Source organism: Mesocricetus auratus, unplaced genomic scaffold, assembly GCF_017639785.1.
Source record: "Mesocricetus auratus isolate SY011 unplaced genomic scaffold, BCM_Maur_2.0 Super-Scaffold_100013, whole genome shotgun sequence".
Classification (NCBI taxonomy): domain Eukaryota; kingdom Metazoa; phylum Chordata; class Mammalia; order Rodentia; family Cricetidae; genus Mesocricetus; species Mesocricetus auratus.
The window spans coordinates 21,789,077-21,810,090 of NW_024429196.1; the positions used below are offsets into that span (position 1 = coordinate 21,789,077).

The 21,014-nt window shown below is 45.1% G+C and overlaps 1 protein-coding gene across 5 annotated transcripts in view; it reads left to right on the plus strand.

Annotated features, from left to right (window-relative positions):
- The window catches only part of Fam107b (family with sequence similarity 107 member B), a 205,151-nt gene that overhangs the window by 174,928 nt on the left and 9,209 nt on the right, over positions 1 to 21,014 (plus strand). For 3 of the 5 annotated variants that reach the window (XM_040755494.1, XM_005081251.4, XM_021233665.2), the window contains one exon: positions 19,920 to 20,103. In XM_040755494.1, the coding sequence (XP_040611428.1) occupies positions 19,920 to 20,103 (184 nt within the window). Of the gene's footprint in view, positions 1 to 2,862; positions 2,967 to 17,670; positions 17,765 to 19,919; positions 20,104 to 21,014 lie in introns of those variants that run through there. The other 2 variants (XM_040755495.1, XM_013121386.3) reach the window with 2 other exon arrangements.

Consider the following 21,014-nt stretch of genomic DNA (forward strand, 5'->3'; position numbering starts at 1 on the left):
ACAGATCCTGGCTCTGTCCTCCATGTTTACTTAGACAGAATGGACAGGGTCTTCCCGGCATCAGGTGGGTGCATTGGTGGGCCATGGAGTCAGCTGAGTAGTCACGGTGCGCTGTAGGGAAGGTGAAGGGACGGGCATCTTAGAACACACATGTAGTGTTAGAAATGTGAGAAAGTGCCTCTGGGAATTTGACTTCACCTAACTGTGGGGTCTGTGTGTGTCACTGTATAAAGTGGTTTGTTTATACACACAAACCTTTGAAAGCCACTGATCTGTGACTTTAAAAGTTTTCAAAGAAATTATTTGTGACAGTATATCCTTATTTATGTTTTCCCGGGTTCTTTGGGGTGAGAATAATTATAATTATGCTAAGGGGATAATTACTGTGTCTTTCTTGCCCTTTTCTATTGCTGAATGAGTGAGTGCAGAGTGACTTTTTTTTTTAGAATGTAAGAATTTTGGTGGTTACAATGGCATTGTTTTACAGTGTCCCCCTTCCTTCTCTATTTCCAACTAAGGTCTTTCAAGGCATTATGAGCCACATTCAGCTGAGCCCATTGTCACATTCAGCATGACATGGAGGATAGGACCACTCAAACTGTAATTTTCAAGTTAAACTTATTTTCTTTTCTCTTAAGGTTGTCATTTCTCTTTTCTCTACACTAAATATAATGCTTACAAATCCTCATGACAGAACCAAGCCATGTGTACCAAAGGCAAGTGTCTCAGAAGGTGTGTGTGTGTGTGTGTGTGTGTGTTTTACAGGGGGGCACTCTAATTTTGCAAGTGTCAAATAAGAGAAACTAGTGGACCATCTGCCAAGAGAACTCTGGAGCATGGGCCTTTGGGAGACTGTGATAAAGCAATTGGAACTGAGAAGTCAGAGGGTTAAACTTGGAAATGAAATAGGTTTTTTTAACTGTTTGTGGAAATATATCCTTACCAAGCACAGTAGATTAGGTTCTCCCCTCCCCACACACATGGGAAGTGGCTAGCATCATGATGCATGCCTCCTTTGTTAGACAATTATTTTCTAATTGCTTGTCTGGAAGCAATTCATGAGTTCCTTTAGAGCCAGCAATAGTAAAGGACACCTTTGTGTTGTGACTGTGCTGAAATGTCCTTTGTCTGTGTCCTTTTTATTTACTTAAAGTCACCAGTAGTCCCCATGTGTGTAGATTAAAAAACAGGTTCTGTTAAAAGTAAACTCTGCCTCTTGTGACAAGACCTGCAGGAGAAGTCAGAGCTGAGGGGAAGTTTCTGGATGTTGAGTTGTTGGGTAATGAATCCTGTGGCAACGAAAGAAATGGAAACATGTGCAACTTGGGTGGCTGCCGGAGGGCAGCGGATTTTCGTTTCACACGGAAGTACAGGAGGGGAAGCAGATGAAATGCTAGACTTGGTTCCACTCTTTACTGTCGTTGTAGCTGTTGAAAGGATTTGTGTAAGGATGGCACGTTTGGACTTAGTGAAGCTGGTGTTTGGCTATAGTGTCATTAGTCACAGACTGATTGCCGTGCCATGAGTTGCTTATATGAGTAGGCTGATGGGGAGGTGTTGGTTCCTGGGGCCGAGCCGTAACACCCCGTGATCCATGCAGGCCACAGTCTTGGTAGTGGGAGGTTGGTGTTCTCACATACTATGTGCCAGGGTGGAGGAGGGGAACTACCTTAGTTACTGTTCTATTGCTGTGAAGAGACACCATGACCAAGACAACTTTTACAAAAAAAGCATTCAATTGTGGGCTTGCTAGAGTTTCAGAGTCAGGGTGTAGGAATACATGGTGCTAGAGAGTAGTTGAGTGTTCTATATCCTGATCTGTAGGCAGAGAGAGAGAGAGAGAGAGAGAGAGAGAGAGAGAGAGAGAGAGAGAGAGAGAGAGAGAGAGAGAGAGAGAGAGGACGTGCCATGGTATCTGTATAGAGGTCAGAGGACAACTGTGGGTGTGGTCCCTTATGTTTGGTGAGCTGGGCCATGAACTTGTGGAGATTTTCCTCTCTCTGCCTCCCATCCCATCTTCTCTCAGAAGCACACAGGGATTGCAGATAGTTGCATCTGGCCTTTATTTGGGTCCTGGGGATCTGAACTCAGTTTGTTAGACTGGCACTTTTACCCAATGAATTTTGAGTTTGATTTTTTTGTTCATTTGTTTTTCAGTTTTGGGGATGGGACTTGGGTCCTTAATATACTAGGCAAGATTCTACCACCGAGCCAGAACCCCAGCTCTGGAGTGTTTTCTAGAACAGTGAGCATCCTTCTGAATCCCCAAGGGTGAATGAAGGTAATTATGCCTTGCAGGCATCATGGCACCTGAAGTCTGGCCATTTAAATGTGGCCAGCTTGTTTCTAGGCTCTCACTTTTCTGTGCTCCTTGTTTGTCAGGAAGGTGGCTGCCATTTTCCTCATTCTGATTGGGAAAGTTCCCATGTTAGCCTGTGGGCAGGTAGCCATGTCCTAAGTGTGGCCCCTTGAAGTGTGAACCAGCTTCAGGACTGGGGTGTGTGTGGGGCTGGTGACTGAGGCCACTGTTTGGGTGGCAATAGTCTCTGGGAGCTGAGGTGATCTTGTTTTTGTTTTCTTGTGGCTCCTCCAGGCAGCCTGTGGGAGATGGAAAGGCCTGGTGTCATAGGAAGGATATAGGGAGTTGAATCAGTGAGCAGAACTGATGCTGACGTTAGAGTTGGAGGAGTATTGTGTTCCTGTGCCCACACCAACTCCTCCTGTGTTCACATTGGAGTGCCTGCCAAACCTTCCACAGCCAGTGAAGCTGAGGCTCAAGAGGGTTCCATTAGAACCTTCCTGTCCCTGTCACCTATTGCAGCTTTTGTCACGGGTATTGTGACCTCACCTGTAGAGGCCAGAATTGCTCTGGTTTCCCTGCCAGCTCTGGAGATGAGACCTTGAGCTAAGTGGAGAAAGAGGTGTGGTAGAGGAGGCCCAGGAGGCTGCCACACCCACTAAGACAGGTGAATTTGGATGTGTTGGTTTGTCCACAGGCATGAAATGTCACAGACCTGGTGGCCTGCCCGACAGGTGTTTCTAGTCTTCAGTTCTGGGAGGCTGAGATTAAGACACAAGCTGTGTGGGCTCCTGCAGGGGGCTCTCACTGTGCGGACAATCGTTTTTGTCTGCGTCTTCTCTTGTTGGAGTGTGGTGTGAAGGGACAGGGGCAGAGAATAAGCTCTGATCTCTCCTTTTAAAAGAAAGGTTTGTTTTTAACATGTGTCTGTGTGAGTATCTGCATGGAAGTTGAGGTGTTCACAGAGGCCAGAGCAATCTGATCCTCTTTGGGCTGGTGTCATTGGTGGTTGGGAGTTACCTGCCTGGGTGATAGGATCTGAACCCATGTTCTCTGTGAGAACAGTACATGTGTGCTCTCAACCCCTGAGCCATCCCTACAGCTTCTCATTGCTTGTAAGGACACTGATCCTGTCACAAGACTCTTGCTTCCTTTAAGGCAGTGGTTCTTAACCTTCCTAATGCTTCGACTCTTTAGTACAGTTCTTCATGCTGTGGTGACCCCAACTATGTAAGGAATCTCATTGCTACTTCATAACTGTCATTTTGCTAATTATGAGTCATAATGGAAATTTTTGGGGGGAGATAGAGGCTTACCAAAAGGGTCACTACTCACAGGTTGAGAACCACTGTTTTGGAACTGCTTACCTTCCGAAGAAATTGGCTTCAGATACTATCATTTTGAGGACAGATTTTAGAAAGCTATTTTGAATTTCGGGGAACACAATCCACAACTTTGTGTATGGGTGAGGCTAGGCTAATTCTCTACCTGACAGCCATTGCTGTCCCCTTTTTACAGCTGGTATTCTGTTTACATGTTCCTTGGCTTCCTTTGTAGCTAGATTGATCATATAACACTGTTCTGGACATTGAGATGAAAAGGGGATCCCCGGGGGGTTTCTGGGAGTGCCCTCCCTGCAGGTGAAGAGCCGGTGTGGGACTCTTCCCTGTGTTCCTCTCCCTTCCTCCTGTGTCTACAGGAGCCAGTGGAGGCAGGGAAGGTCATTGTGGAGAACTCATGGCACCTATGAACTCTGTAGAAACTCAATGTCAGCATTTTAGTGTGGGCTAAAAGGAAGCTCATTTGGCTTCATCTCCTTGTGGGAATGTTATTGGCACCTCAGATCACCTCACTGGTAGAGTTTGCAGGGAAATCTTCCTCGTCCTGGAGCTGACAGGAACCATCATCTTAAAATCTCATCTCTAAGCCTCCGTATATTTCTCACTCCTAGGATCCATGCTATTGTCTCATATCAGGGTTTTTCTGTTTGTCTGAACTGCTGGATAGTGTCTCGTTCACCTGCAAGTCTTTAAGGCCTACCTCTTGGCCTGTGCTTAGCAGAACAACACAGTGATGATGAAGTACTTGGGCGAGCTCTCTAGTCCTTGCCTCATGGCTGGCTCTGCATTATTCTTCCTGCCCTGCTTTTGGTGTCCTCCATTAGCAAAGCAGCAGTTTGTTGTTCACAGAAAAGCCCATGAGGTAGCCTGAAGAGAGGTAAGTGGGAAAACACTTTAATTATATGTATCTGAGCGGTGTAAATAGCTATTCCCCAGGGTTTAGTTAGCGACAGGCATCCTCCAAAGAGGCAGACAAAGATGTGCCCCAGTCTCCATGTTAATTTCTCATTGTGGAGACAGATAGCGGGTTTAGTCTCTGTGCATTATCATAACTATGAAATATTTTAAGATATCCAGAAAAACACATAATTGTAACCATTGTTTCTGGCCTGCAAGTTTCTTCTTGATAATTATGAAAAAGGAACCTGCTATTGTTGAGTAGTTTGAAGTTGAATGTATTCCTTCTGTAGGATCCACACTGGTTGAAATATAGACTTTTTGAGACAAAACGTTGGAACATAGTAGCATAACTAGCTGTTGTTTTACCAGGAAGGTCACAGATGGCAGAGGTGAGACGCTTGGGCTTGGGTTCCGGACCTTTCATTTTAGGCTGTTTCTGCTCTACCCTTTTCCTAGTAACTTACTGAGCTAAAAGCTGAAAGAAACACCATTGGCCAAAGCCCTCAGGAACACACATTTGCTTGTGGAAGAGAGGCTTCATGGGACTTCCTCAGCAGGGCCAGCCTGGCCAGAAGAACCTGGACTGTCTTCCCACCAGGGCAGGGTGGCTTCCTGCTGTGCTGAGTGATCTGAGGGAGCCAATGGGCCTGGGCTCCACCTGGGCTGGGCATGAGCATCTTCATGATGTTTGTGTAGGAAGCAGAGACGGAAGCTACTCAGTAGCTACACCTGTCAGTGAGGAGTGGAAGTGTGGCTTGTGTCGTGGTTTATACCTTTCTCACGTTCTGATGATTACAGGATCAAGTGTCACCAAGGCTGCTGCTTTCTTCCCTGAGTGTCAGCGGGGCTGATTTTCATCATTTTCTTTTGTTTGTTTGCTTTTGTTTTTTCGAGACAGGGTTTCTCTGTATCGTTTTGGAGGCTGTCCTGGAACTCGCTCTGTAGACCAGGCTGGCCTGGAACTCACCGAGATCCACCTGCCTCTGCCTCTCAAGGGCTGGGATTAAAGGCGTGTGCCACCAACGCCTGGCTCATCATTTTCTTTTTATCAAAAGTGTATTACGTGCATTTTGTCCTGAGTGCTGATGCTTTGGAAAAGCCTGATTCAGTAGGATTAGCTACAAAGCAGAGGAGGAGTTCTCGAGTGCTGAGGCCTGAGGGATCACTGGTTTTGAATATTGTAGTTTCTTAATCTCAAGGGAAAGGTGAAGGATCATCCTATAGACTTTCTCCAGCCTTTGGCAAGCTTCTAGAAGTATATAAAATTGTGATACTGTTAATAAACTATACTGCCAGTTTAAATAGATTTTCAAACATTGCATCCAGTTATTGTTGATCATGATAATGGTGGTACTAGTTACCGTGCCAAAATAACTCCTCAAAAATAGATTTGGAAAACTTGAAAGAGCAATTGGAAGTGAGTGAGACAGTATGATAAATTGAGGTGTGGACCCAGATCTCTTGCCCCTTGCCTAGATCTCGCTGCCTTCTCTGTCTTGGTTGCTTCAGCTCTCTGGGCCTCAGTTTCGTCTTCTGTAACAATGGGAAGCAGAAGAGGTCATTTCTACAGAGGGTCAGCCATTAGATCTTTTGAATATTGAGCATCTTGTTTGAATCCCTTTGGTTGGACGAGTGCAGTCATGAATTATCCGCATTATTATTCATCTCTTGAAAACGAATCCAGCAGAAGTTTCTTCTGGTCTGTCTGTGTAGCTTCCTGCCTTTCAGGACGACCCAGCCCCAATCTGCCCTCTTCCCAGTTCATTCCCTTTGAAGTTTCCTGAATGGAATGACTGAGCTGTGTAACACAAGTGCCAGGGAAAGCTCTTAATCAGGACTTTGAAGCATCAGGATGACTGTGGCTCCCTTCCTTCCCTTCCAGCTTGACTTCTGTGAATACAGTGTGACATGGTATAAATATTTAAGCACTGCATTAATATTCAGATTAACGAATAATGTAGAAACTAGAATAATCAAATTGATTGAAATTTGTATAGCGTTAAATGTGGTAGACCCTGAGGCTTGTGGACAGTGGTTATGAGCTGGCTACATGGCCACTGTACCCTAGCAGCTAGCATTTGGTATTTCAGTTGCTGATGATGTGGGCTGGGATTTAATGTGCACTTACATCTAAACCTCTCTGTGTGGTCCTCAACAGTGCTGCTAAGGATACTCATCAGAGCTGTGTCAATGGCGATGCTAGCATTAGTGACCATTAGTAACTTCATAGTTAAGTGCTAAGTACTAGGAAGAAACAGATGAAGTCATACCTGAGATGCCTCATGTTCTGTATTTAGGGCAAAGAGCATAGAGCAGGATTCCAAACGTTAGTTACAGAGAGAGGCACCGTTAGTGCAGTGAGCTTTGTGGCACTATTACTCATTAGCTTGGTAGGCTTATTTCCAACCTGCACTGGGCCTCAGTTTCCCCATCTGTTCAAGGACTACATTTACTATCCCTCAGAGATTGTGAGGTATCCAGCACACATGATGGAAATGCAGATTATTTGGCACATCATCAGAGATTCTGGTTCTGATTGCGTTGGACAGTATCCTCTGGTGCTGATGCTGCTGGCTCTGGCATTTGAGACAGCAGATCTCTGTGCTGAGCTTCTATGCACACAAATGCACTCAAAACAAAAGGCATGTTAGTTTGATGCTTTTCTCCTATTTAATGTATCATGAATATTTTCCCTTTCATTATTTTAATGATACCTAATTTTACTGCTTATTATATTCTATTGTTAGATATTTAAATATCTTTTTCTACTTTTTTCACTGTCAGATTATGCTGGAAATAATATTCTTTTTTATTTTTAAGTTTTTATTCGTGTGTGTGTGTGTGTGTGTGTGTGTGTGTGTCTGTCTGTCTGTCTGTGTCTGTACATGTGAGTGCAGGTATCCATGGAGGCCAGAAGAGGGCATCAGATGCCCTGGAGGTGCAGTTGTGAGCCATAATGTGGGTGTTTTCATTTCCTCCTCCTTAATGGTTTAACACTCACTTATGACATGGGTGCTGGGAAATGAACTCAGGTCCTCAAGAACAGTATGTCCTCTTGACTCCAAAGCCATCTCTCTAGCCTTCTGATATTTTTGTCAATGTTTCTCTTTTCTCTACATAAATTTCTGGAACTGGACCTACCCAGTTTAAGAGTGTTAAGGCCTTTTGCTACTTGTTGCTAACAATTATTCAGAAAGGAAGTTGTAAAATATTTTTCTCCAATATATCTTCTCAAAATAACTTATGAGGGTAAACACTTTTTTTGTTTGTTTGTTTCTTTCTTTCTTTCTTCCTTTCACATGTCTGGGATTAGGTGAAGAATACCATGAATTTTGAGAAGGTAAATACAAGTCAAGAAAAGCCAAGGAAGCAATAAGGGTAATCAGTGCTTTGTTTTCAGAGCAGCATTTAGGATTTAGGCTTGAATGAAAGTCATGATGTTGTAATGTACACATTTTAGATGACTTTGTGCAAAGATTGATAAACATTGATCAGCTGTTCTTACCACACATGGTATTGTGCCACTGCTACATATTCAAGATTCTCTATTTCATTTTAATGGAAGCTGCAGAATGAGATGATGAGGTTTTCATAGGAACATGTTATTCCTGATGATTTATTTGATTATCTATATCAGTATGCATGTGTGTGTACATGAGTGCAGTGCCCACAGAGGCCAGAAGAGGGCATCAGATGCCCCAGGAGCTTGAGTTACAGGAGGTTGTGAGCCATTCAGTGTAGATGTTGGGAATGGAACTTGGGTCCTCAGGAAGAACAGTACCGGTTGTAAACTGCTGAGCTATCTCTCTAGCCCCAAGTATCCCTGCTTTTAAAACTGTTTTTAGTCTCATATTTAGGAGGCCCTGGATTTGGAGTTTGGGTTTAACTAAGTGAGGTCCACTCTTTGTTCGGTCGTTCTCTCTACCCCTGGGGCACAGCACTTCACCCTTCAGACGTGGAGGGAGGGCAGATAGGCCAGGGAAGCGGAAACCCAGTCAGAGTGCCTCCAGTGGGGGCCTGCAGGAGAGGGGCTGTAGGGAGCAAGCTGGGTAGAGTGGAGGCCCACCTGGGGCCTCCTGGGGCCTCTGTGGAATCTGAGGGGACACTCTTTATGGTGTCAGACATTCTGCAGTCCTTGGTCCTAAGTCAAGCTGGTGGAGGTCAATGGATGAGCTCAGTTCCTCTTTTACCAAGATGTGTACAACTCTCAAAGCACCTCAGGATCCTTTGTACAGTTAAGTAAATTTCACTTGTTCATCTGTTTGGTTGCAATTGATGGAGATCAAACCCAAGGTCTCACGCGTGCCAGACAAGGGTCATGACACTGAGTTACAGCTCCAGCAAATGATTATTTTCAGTTGAGCTTCACCATGTACCCGTGTGCTGGGGGGTGGTGTCTTCGTCTCTGTGTGTGCTCATGGCACGGGGCTCTTGTGGGGTCAGACAGCTGTGGAGGTCAGGTGACAGCATTCAGAAGTCAGTTTTCTCCTTCCTCTGTGGGCTCTGACCACTGAACTCTGATGGTCTGTCAGGCTTGCTTGGCAAGTGCTTCCACCTCAAGAACCATCTCCTAGGTCCCAGTCCCTTCTTCTTCCTCCTTTCTCTCCTCCTCCCTCCTCTCTTAATTTGTAGAATCAGAGAGCCTACCTTGGAATGGAGTTGGGTGTTACAGGTTTTCCCTTTTTGGAAAGAACTGTAATGGGGCACAGCAGGACAGACAGCAAAGCTGAGTGCCTGCATGACTGTGGTCACTTCCTTTAGCCTGCGGCTGTGGGCTAGTCTCGGGTCTGCCTGCAGTGCTCCTGCTCAAGGGGCTTCCCTGTTGGGCCTCTTGAGCAGAGAGGACTAGGTCAGAGATGTCCTTCCTCCAGTGTGGCTCACTAGGGCCTCTTAGTAACCTGGACAAAGAATGGCTCTCTTCTAATTATGTTTTAGAATTTGCTTGCCAGTTTTCGTATTGCAATTCAGAATTTAAAAAATTTTTCTTTTCCTTGTAGTAATAGAATAAGTGCCAGGGCTTTCTTTTGAAGAATGCCAACTGCTGATTGCAACCTGTGCCTTTTGCCTCTGGGTGACACTGTTAGACCAGAGAATGCTTTATCAGTGGAACTGAGAGCCCTTGAACTTCACACTTCTCCAAACTGTTTTATGCCGGAGAAAAGGAAACTCTTAAATCTAAAGTGTGCACTAGTCATTTCTCAGCCGTTATGTGATATGTATAATTTTAAGGCCAGTGAGTATAAAGTAATCAATTATTAACAAGATCATTAATTATCATTTCAACTGCTTGGAGGCTTGTTTAGATTAATGTGCTGCATATTAATGAACTACTAATTATTTCAGGGAACATTTATACAAGCTGATGCTTATACAAATATTTATTTCGCACCTGACACAAATCCTAGTTATCTTTTGGTGGGCAGAACCTTGTTGGTTGCTTGCACATCCTGGTGGATGCTACAGCACCTCTGGTGGTCAGAAGGCAGCACAAAGAAGTTGGTTCTGAACTTTCCTCATCCTGGGTATTGAACTGAGGCCCTCCAGCTTGGCAGCTAGTGCCTTTTCTGCTGATCCATCTCACCAGCCCGGTGCTGTGGATAGACTTTCAGTGAGGATTTTATTGAACCCTCTTCAGAAGAAGCACAAGCTGCTCCCTGGAAAATGGACATTGGCTTCCCTGCTGAGATCTGTAGCAAACAGAACTTGTCTAGAGCGTGTGCCAAGCACCTGAGGCAAGGTTAGAGGAGGAACTTGCTCAAAGCTTGTGCCCATCTGCCCTCCTTGGTTCTCAGCTTCTTCTGCAAACCCAAGGCCCTCCTTCAAGGCTCGGCATGACCAGCGCCTGGTCACATTCCGTGAACAGTGTGTAACTGATATTTCTGAGGACAAGGGATGTAGAAGTGTCAGGCTTCTCCTTTTCTGACTTAATAGGAAGGATAAGAACATTTCAGAATTAATTTTAGGATCCTAAGGAGAGCAATTACGGTGGCCCACAGGGACATAAAGAAGTGGCACTGGAGGAACCGAGAGATGGGACTGGGTGAGGTTAGTGATTCCATTGCATATCTGATCCCTCAGTCAGTTAGCACACTGGTGAAATGACCTTGGTGTGACATGCTGTGTGGGGCTGTGGAAATCCATGTGGAGTAAGACCAGAGGTGTAGCAGGTTTGCTGGGACTCAGCCAAAGGCACAAGTAATTGGCAGCCCCAGATTTCTAATAGATAGTCTGGTGTCACAGTGTGCTGCTTATGCTTTGTGTGGCACAGGCCAGCAGCATTGTGTTGAAGGGAGGGGGTGATGATGGAAGTGAGCCAGTGGTCTCTTTCTGCTGTGGTGTTAGAACCTTCTACCAGTGGGAGGCTGGTGTGAACAGTGGACGGTAGAGAGCAGCTCCAGCCTGTGTTTGCCTGGATGATTGCTGCTGTAGTAATAGCTAGGTAGGGCTTGCAAGGTAGGGCTGACCTTTCACTCTTGTCCCTGGGTAGCGTCTAGTACTGCTGTAAATAAAGAATGGAATGAAATTTGGCTGCACAGTTGGTCTTGAGGTGGATGCTGAAGTCCATAGTTGGACTTTGAGTTGAGCTAGGAAAGATGGTGATGGTCCTCAGGCTTACTTTAGAAATGGCTCACATTGCAGCCTGAAGAGAGAGTTTGGGGGTGGGGGGTTTTTAAGATTCTAGATTTGTTCTTGGATACTATTATCACTGAGGGCCATGAAGCAAGAAAAAGCTTTGGTGCAGATCCCAAAGACTGGCTTTCAAATGCATCCAGTGGACAGCAACTGCTTTGGAGGACAGGTTGAGGAGAACATTACCCATAGGGAAGCCATAGGCCAGTGAGTGCTGAGAGAATTTCTTGATGATGACAGCAATGGGAGCGGAGACTTATACAATGGTACTGAGTGGAGGAAGAACAGCATTTGTTGCCTTCAGTGATACATTTCCTGTCTTTGGCTGCCTTGTGGACCACGTTCCTCATTGATGGACCTAGAGGGGCATGAGCCCAGTACATTTCATATGAAAGAACATCTGATTAGCCAAGGGGCACAACCAGCCATCAGAGGACAGTTGGGAAGGGGGATGCTTGCTGAGACTCTACCCTGGGTGATATTTCTTTGGAGTCCTCCAACTCGGCCATTTGCTGGCCTAATCCCTGATGCATTCCTGGGGTTGATAACCCAGCCTGTGCTTTTGAGCCTCAGATGGTACTAATTAGACTGTGGGTATTTGACTCTGGCTTGTCGTCTCCATCCTACTGTGTTGTGTGTTTCTCCACCGCCGCATGTGGGCTAGCTGTCTGCTCACATTGCTCAGCTCTTGCTTTTGTGCTATTGTTTGCCAAGGCCAAAGAACCTTTTCTCCCTCTGTCATAACTCTGCCCTTGAAGGATCCAAGTCACCTCCTGAACACTGTCTCATTGCCTGGCATGTGGGCAGTGTTTATGTATTCACTATCGTGTGATACTGTCTGTGGTACCAAAAGCTTCTTTAGGCAAGCTCCCGGCCTCTGAGCCACACCTGACCCAACACTGCTGTCTTTCATTTCCATTCCCTGCATTTTGTCTTCAGACTTTACTAAGGTTGTTTGAATATCCAGCTTATCAAAACTGGCTTATTCAGGAATTGCCATCTTTTACTTTGACTTTGCTCACATAATTGGTTATTTTTAGTAGACAGGGCCTTTTTTTGGGGAGGGGGGACAGTGTTGGATGTTGAGTGGCTAGAAGGTGGATTTTCTCTGCTAGTGTTCATGGAAAACAACCCAAGATTATGCTTACTCATCGGCAGTATCACTGTGTTCTGATGAATCCACAGTAGGATCTGAGTCTTATAGCATTCTCTTCTACCATTTTCTTTTCTGTAGCCACTGTATATTTGGATAACTTGAGGTTGAATGGTAGTATAAATTCACAATGACAGCAAAACTCCATCTTGAACACACATGCCTAGTAAACTTAGTCAGTGGCATGGAATGTAGACATGTAAACTATTACAGTAGCTAACAGTTGCTTATCTGCTTGTGTCCTTTGCATAGGGTTTCCTTGAATATTATACAAACAGTGCCTCTATGAGGATCTCCCTTGTGTCTGTTTTGGTCTTTTTGGAGTTGTACCAATTGGTGATTAAACCATATTCTACAAGATATGTGGGAGATTAAATAAATTGCAAATGTGGACTGGGTATACTTGTTTTCCTGTAAGTCCTTTCTTATTTATGTCTTTGGCCTGGGCTCAGGACATTCACTTATGTGCAGCAGATCACCAAAAATCTCAGTGAAAGGGATGGCCACTCAGTGTTAGAGATCAGAATAAATCAATGAGATTGGGGGACTTCTTGGGGGTTTCCCAGGCCTTAGCTTAGCAGGCATGAAATCCACCCAGTGCTTGGCCTATCAGGAATTTTCTTTTTCTTGGGTCAAGACTGGAAAAATTGAAAAGAGGCTAAGCTTGGGTTCATCAGTATTAACTTGGTTTCTACACCAGACTTGTAGGATACTGTCATCGCCCATTTTGCTAGTGCCTCATTACTGGAGAGGTTTATTGTTGAATTGGTGTGTTGGGCATGGGTGGGCACTGTTTGGTGATAGCTGGGCTCCCCATCCATATTTCTTATACCTAGAATAGTCCACAACTGTTGGAGTGTTAGCACAGATTTCCAGTTAAGAAAGCCGAGATGCAGGTAAGCCATTTAAACAAAATCATATAACTGGTGAATGACCTAAGCGAGGGCCTATCCAGGACTAATGGTCCTCAAGCTAGTTCTACCACTGTATACATACATGGATGGACATGTTATGCATGTTTTGTGTAATATTCAATGGAACCTTATGCAAAATGGGTAAAGTAGATAGGCACTGGGCTGGAGGCAGAATAAAAGTGTTCCAAGATGCATTGTGGTATTAACATGTCTCTATTTTATGCTGTTAAGGTTAGATATAGTATTACCATGCCTACACGTGTAATGAGATGCAAGGCCAAATTCTTTTTTTTTGTAATATTTTATTGATTCTTTGTGAATTTCACATTGCACACCCCAATCCCATTCATTTCCCCATCATTCTGTGCCTGTCTTCAACCCTTGTAGCCTCCCTCCAACAAAATACAATAAATAAATAAATAGATAGATATTTGTTCCTCTCTTTCTCATCTCTCCATCACATATCCATTTGTTGTAGTGGCATTGGAAGCTGCAGTGTGTTGTGCATTATATCCTTATGCCCAAGAGCTTTACTTGCAAATGTTATTGTAATGAATTATTGGTCTGGTTCAAGGCCCCTGGCTTCTGGTACACCATCAATACTGGACCCTCACTAAAACTTCTCTCAGATACCCTGCTGTTAGCAAGACCAAATTCTAATAGCTTTGCAACAACTAATGGATTTTTAGTTGACAGTCTTAATAGCAATGTTATAGAATTTGTGTTTACTGAGGTGTTTCTCATGCCTACAGAGAAGGGCAGGGACCAGAAGTGCCATTTGATAGATCTTCAGAGTGAGCACCTTGTGCAGCCAAAGCTGGTATTAATTAGCACATGAACAGCATACCCCGGACTCCCCTCTCCCTGCCTATGTCTTCCCTTCACCATCCACTCCTAAGATAGCATCATCCTCATATCAAATAAGGAGCTGTTTATGAGTGTTGGGTACATATAATTATACGCCCAGGTGTTGTTTTGCATCATCACCACCTGGTTGGTCCTGACACTGGTCTAGCTTATCATGGCTTTTAGTACATGCTCTGACTTCTGGGTGTTCCTGCTTTCCTTCATTTCCCATTTCCCCTTTTCCCATTTTCTAAATATAAAGTATGTGCCTTGTTTAAAAATACACTTGGGAAGGGGGGGTGAAACAAACTGATGAGAAAGTGAGTTTGGACATTTTCCCAAGAACGTCATTCTGTGGGGGTTTAGGCAGCAACATATTGTGAGCAAACTGGTCAAGATGTCATCATTGTTTAAATGGACCACTTGGGAATGCTGGGGTCTCATCTAACAGTAGTAGAGCTTGGCAAAATATGAAAAAGCAATGCCGTTGTGTTTACTTGGATAATCCCAGAGGGGTGTCTTTCCCCAAGCATTCTCATAGCAGGTTTGTGTCCAAAGGTCTTCCAAGCATTTGGCAAATTTGCTTTTGGTTATTGGATGATGGCTTCTGATCCCACACTGACTTTTTAGGTTCGTTTCAAGGCCAGGCTGTTCAAGATATTGGCAGATGTGGCCAGTGCCACTGGGGAGAGAGTCTTGCACTAACTCATTTTCCTGTGTGTCTGGGAATCTAGGGGCAGAGGGAGGAGATTGCCATAGATCCAAGAAGCCCATTCTGGATTTCAGGCTGACTCATGCCTGAGTTTTCTAGTCTGCAGTCTTAAGCTTCTTGAATTTCCCAGTGTTATTAGCATTTGCCAGAATCTTCTAGTGCCAGTGTGGAGACTAGATTATTGGAAAGAATGCCTCAGGATACTTTTAGCATTCCGGGAGTAGTTGTTGCAGTTCAAAAGTTCAGTTGCTTGGTGTTGATTGGCTCTGGTGTGCCCTGCTGAATGTGTGTGCCTCTGGCATATGCATCGCCACAAAACAGGTAGCTCCTTATACCAGAATTCAAGTCTTAAGGCGTCCAGATAGAAGCAGATATTTTAGTATTTAGGCAAATGAAAATTGTCATCACCTGTAAATTCTCATTTTCAACCATGAAGGGTTAGTTTTGTGTACAGATGTACAAAGATGGAGCCAGAATGACCTGATAGTGAAGCTCAGCACAGTAAGGGTTTGTTCTCTTAGCTCCACGGGAATCATTGTTTGACTCGAAAAGACTGTCTGGAGCCACCAGGATGCAGTGTAGTACCTCAATAATGTGATGGGCAGACCTTTTAACACGTGCGGAAAGCCTCTTGTGTTTATAAGCATGGTGGTCTTAGAACTACCGAATGTTGGACTTGGTAGTTAAATGCTTATTGTCAAGCACAAGAGCCTGAGTGTGATCCCCAGCACACATATAGTTGGGCACAAATAGCATAGCTGGGGTGGGGCAGAGACAGGGCAATCCCTGGGACCCCAGCAGTAGGGGTGGGGCAGAGACAGGGCAATCCCTAGGACCCCAGCAGTGGAGGTGGAGACAGGGCAATCCCTACCCCAGCAGTAGGGGTGGGGCAGAGAGAGGCCAATCCCTGGGACCCCAGCAGTGGAGGTGGAGACAGGGCAGTCCCTGGGACTCATTAGCTAGCCAGCCTAGCCTGACTGGTGAACCCTGTATCAAAACAAGGTGAAGAGATCTTGAAGAATGACCCCCGAAGATATCCTCTGTGCGCCACACACAGATGTCATTCACACACACTCGCACAGCATGAACAGCTATACACACCCCTGTGTATCCACTTATACTCACTGATTGTTACTATTTGAATTCATAAAATAGGTAATGGTGTGGACCATACTTGGCTAGTAATAGCTCCAACTTAAGCACTCATGTTCACAGCAGAGATTAAAGAGGGGGTGCCTTGGTAATAACAGGTTACTTTCACATTATTTCTTCCATTTTCAAAGACAGTCGGGGAACTGAAGTCAAGGATAGTAAGGCTTGTCTAAGATCTCAACCCACTGTATTTCTCCCTAGTTGAGCCAGCGCTGATTTTTCTTTCCTTGACTTGATATTTGATAGACAAAACAGCAGCAGCATGGCCACTAGCATCAGTATGATGAGAATGTCTTGTGTTAATTTCTAGAAGAGATGCTTCATGTAAGGATAATATCCCCTTTACTTTTAGACTGTTCTGTCACACTTTACTCTCAGCTTGCTTGGTTGCTTGATGCTCAGTGAAGAATCCCCGCAGGCCTCCCACCCTCCTTTGAGCATGGTTCCCAGAGTCCAAGGAAATCTAATTGCTAAGGGGCTCCCTCTACTGGTAGTTTTCCCCTGACTTGGTTACTTCTTTTAAGTAATAGCCATAGACTAAATCCAAGGTGGCACAACAGTGTCTTTGCAATAAAGGGATGAAAAGTTATATGTAGGTATTCTGAAGTACACATTTGATGCATGCTAGAAAAATGGAGGAAAGGTGATTCTGTAGTTGTTGGAGGCCAGAGTTTAATTACAGTCAGGAAATTAGGAAAAGCTTCCCGGAAGACATGGCATGTCTCTGCATCTGAGAGGATGAGTGAAATTTGGCTCACTATGAGGGTTGGTGAGTGGAACAGAAAAGGGCAGTCATGTCTGAGTAGAGGGAGCAGCAGTGCCAAGGGCTCCTGGAGGAGGAAGACCAAGGAGAGTGAAGGTGCATGGTGTTTACGCCAGTTCAGTCAGAGCACGGCCCTGTGAGGCGGACACATTGCCACGTGATCAGAATTCCGCTGTTGATCTTGCATAACTGAACAGGATGGCTGACAGAGGAGAGAGTCAGGTAGGAAAGCCATAGAGATGGCTGCTGCTTTGCTCTTGTGTCTCCAGGTGGAAAGCCAAGGAGAAGTGACCCTATCTAGTTCCGAGCTCCTGCACCAGCCAGCCTGTGGTACAGCCATGAGGGTACAGGAAGAAGTTGTCTCGGGCCATTTCACTCCTTTCCCAACCCCTTTACAGTAGTTTGCAGGAGATGCATTGCACACGCCTACTGCCTGGGCCTCGGAAGACTCAGAGTCTACACATGGGATTTGGGTGTGGGGCTCCCGTGCCTACTCCTCTACTCCAAGACAGAGAAAATTAAAGACAGTGTTTGCTCTGGTTAGAGAAGAAGCCAGGAAGCTCCACCCCACTGCCCCAGGCTCTTGTCTGTGTAGTAGGAGACCCTACTTAACTTCTCACCCCACTGTCAGTGTCAGAGAGGCCTTGCAGGAAGCTAAAGTCTAACAGAGAGGCCATAAACACTTAGGCTGGCCACACACGTGTGCTATAGCATGCTGGTCTAAGTCTCCTCTCACCTGGAATTGAGGGCTACCCCATTCTTTCCTCATCTGCCTTCAGCCTGTTCCAACCCTCCCTCCCTCCCTCTGTCACTCTGACCTTTGGAGTCACTCCTGCGTTGAATGGATGTCATGGTTTGGAGTAGAGAAGCAGGTCCTTTTATGGAAGCAGGTGGCCTGCTTTGTCTACTGATTAACTAGAATGAATTCGCTCTGGGCTCTTTAGAGCTGGGCCTTGTGCATTTGAGATTTCAAGCAGAGGGTCACGTTTTACCCGGGAGCAGCAGTGCTAAAGTCAGGCTGGCTGTGATGGGATCCCTCACTCCCTATGTACAAGGTTTGTGTTTCTCCTTTTGGTTAAGGTTGCAGGCCTTCTCAGTTATCAATATTATCAGCATCTAGGTGATATGTGGGTTCTCTTTCATGCGTTCCTCATTTGGTAGCTTTGAGCCTTAATATTTCATGCAGTGTTACTTCAAATATTTAAAATGATGCAGCTACAGCTATTTTTCTTTTAGTTGATGTATTCTTTGTGTGTCTAATATGTTTATTTTCAAAAAATTTTACAGCAGTTTTTGTAAACAAACATTAGGTGTTGCAGTTTGGCAAACCTAGATTTTTGAGATTAGTGGCCTTGTAGGTTATTTTTAGGTTATGCCATTAGCAGTGTAAGCACCAGCATGTTATGAAATTTTGTTTCTCTGATTGTTGAAGAGTCTGGATCTTTTATCTCTAGGGTTGTTGCTGGAGTCAGATGTGGCCCTGCACCTGTACATGCTGTTCTATTCCTAAGGCACTGGTAGTTGTTGGCTGCTGTCACTTTGCCTAGTTTTGGCTCCGAAGCTTAGTATCCAGCATCATTGGTAACAGCTAAGGGGTTCAGGGAGACATCACTGATAACTGAAACTCGGATTCCTGCTTTGATTGTCGCTGCATACGTGTTTGCTCTTCCCCAGTGTCTGGCTGGGGTTTATGGATAGATGCCCTGCTTTGTCTCCTCCCTCCGCCTCCACTTAGCCCCAGTCCTCCCGTCACCACCTGTGCTGGGCGTCTTTCCCAGGCAGAAGTAATCGTAGAAGCTGGCATTGGACTAAGAGCTTGTTCCCGGAGGAGCTCTTGCCATTCTGGTTAGTGCAGATTTCATACATTCAGTGTTAATCCAATATTTCCATATTTCCCTCCATGTTCCTGGAGGGGCTGGGGATTAACTCTGGAGGAGAGGTGGACCTTGTCCTTACAGAGAATAGACAGAAACCTGCGATTGCCCTGTATCTGGATTGTGTTGTGGTGTGTGTATCAGGAAGGTGACAGAGCTGGGGTAAGAACCATTTAGGTGTGGCTCTTCCTCCCACACATTCCCCTGTTCTCTGACTCAGTGGTTCTCTGACCTATCTAGTAAGTGAGGAAATAACCAGGTTTAGTAGTAGTAACTGTGGGCTTTACAGAGAAGGCCAGGTTGTGGAAACCGTTGTTGTAGTCAGGCCCTTATCTGATTTTGAGTTTGAAAATAAAAATCACTGAACAGGGACAGGCAAGTACAAATCTCCTGTTAATTATTATGAAATATTGGTCTGGTTTGTTCTGAGGGCAGGGAGCAGGGATGGGATCAGCACCAAGGAATGCATCTTGGTATGCATGGCAGTCACTCACTCGCCAGCCATGCCTGGCTTCTGCCATGCAGTCAGTTCTGCTCCTCTTGCTCGGGCCCCTGGTGGGATTTTTCTTCTGTCATGAAATAGTAGTCACATTTGTAGGCATCACAGTGCTGGTTAGTTACAGGTGTCTAAGAAAGGAGACAGATGCTTTGCTCTTTGGGAGAGTTTCTCCCTGAAGGGTGTGCAAAACACTAGGGTCATAGAATGGACAGTTCCAGAAAGACCTAGAGAGAGCCAGGGAGGGAGTCTCAGAAGGGTTAAGTGGCTCTCCCCAATGTCAGCATGTTGTTCTGTTTTCCAGGGGCATGTTCTCTCTGTGCCCCCAAAGGGATCTTGCTGCCAGGTCACCTACCTTCTCTTTCTTTGCTCTCTCTCACTTGTAGCCCTGAGAATAGATGAGTGGATGGAAGGGAACAGACTGCCTGTTATCCCTGTGGATGCTACAAGTTTTGTCTGCATGCAGGCTTGAGTAGTGCAAATTCATTTGCTAGTTGAGGAAAGAGCTGGTGGTACCCAAGTATTTCTTGTGATGTTGCCTTTGAGATGCAGTGGCAGGAAGTGCCCTATGTGACTGGAACTCAGTGTGTGGTTTGCACGCACAGGAGTGAGGTCACAGAGTAAGGTCTTACTTTGCCCCGTTGCTCTCTAATCCTTAGGAGTATCAATTGGTGATGTGCATGAAGTAGACATGGGAGGTGAGTATGCCCCTGAAGTAGACACTGGAGGACAGCATGTCCTAGAGTGACAGACCGGACACAGCTCTTAGGCCTGAGCATCAGTACAGGAAGTGTTGACAGAAGAGGCTGCAAGTAAAAGTTTCTTCTCTTTGTGTTTCAGACAGCCCACTTGAGGATACTGACCCCAAAGACTCCTATCTCAGTCCAAGAAACATCATGGCCGAGCCAGACTACATAGAAGATGACAATCCTGAATTAATTAGGCCCCAGAAGTTAATCAACCCTGTCAAAACATCCCGAAATCATCAAGACCTCCACAGAGAGCTCCTAATGAATCAAAAGAGGTATGGCAGTTTCTTGAGCATCATTTTCCTTCAGGATTTTTTTAAGTAACTAGGTTTCATTTTAATTGTGTTTACAAAGGCTTCAAGGGATTTTTGCCTTCTGCCATATTGAAGACATCCTTTTAATGAGCATCCCAGAGCCAGGCTGTTTCTCCGTGAAGCTCCTGCAGGTGTGCCTGCCACTGGCAGGGTTTTCCCCTGTCCCTTTGCATATTTTAAGGAGCATTCTTCATTATTTTGTTTGTGCTTGTGCTCATGTGTGGAGAACAACTTGGAGGCACCAGTGTTCTCTCCTTCCACCATGTGGGTCCTGGGGATCAAACTCAGGGTGTAGAGCTTGGCAGCCTTCACTTGCTGAGCTCATGCATGCTGTTTTAAAACATGGGTGGGAGAGGCTGGGATAAGGGTAGAGGAGAGTGTCCTAGTGGAAGAGAAATAATATTTAATTTTAAATCTCTGACATTGGGCAGTGTAGGAATTAGATGCAAATCCTGCCTGTGATGGTGTTTCCTAGTTGGAGATACTTACTAGACTTAACAGATAAGATAATCTTCTTTGTGTCTTTATTGGTTTCTTTTCTGTAGTGTTTTAAGTCATTACCATCTTTCTGTTGAATTTTTAGAGGGGAAGCAAAATACCTCTAGTCTTCATTTGCAGTCTGTTTGTTACTTCCGTCTCTGCCTGAATGCCTCTGGATTCTGGGGCTGGGTCCCTGCTATCCGTGTTTGTTTACTTATCATTGCATGTTATATGAAGTGCTTGGGATGGCATGTGCAGAGATGAGGTTGATATCGGGGCTTTCCCACCTTTTTTCGTTCTAGACAGTGTCTCACTCAATCTGGAGCTTTCTGGATTTTGAGACTGGCTGGCCAGCAAGCTCCTAGGATGAGACTGTCTCCACTTTCTAGTGC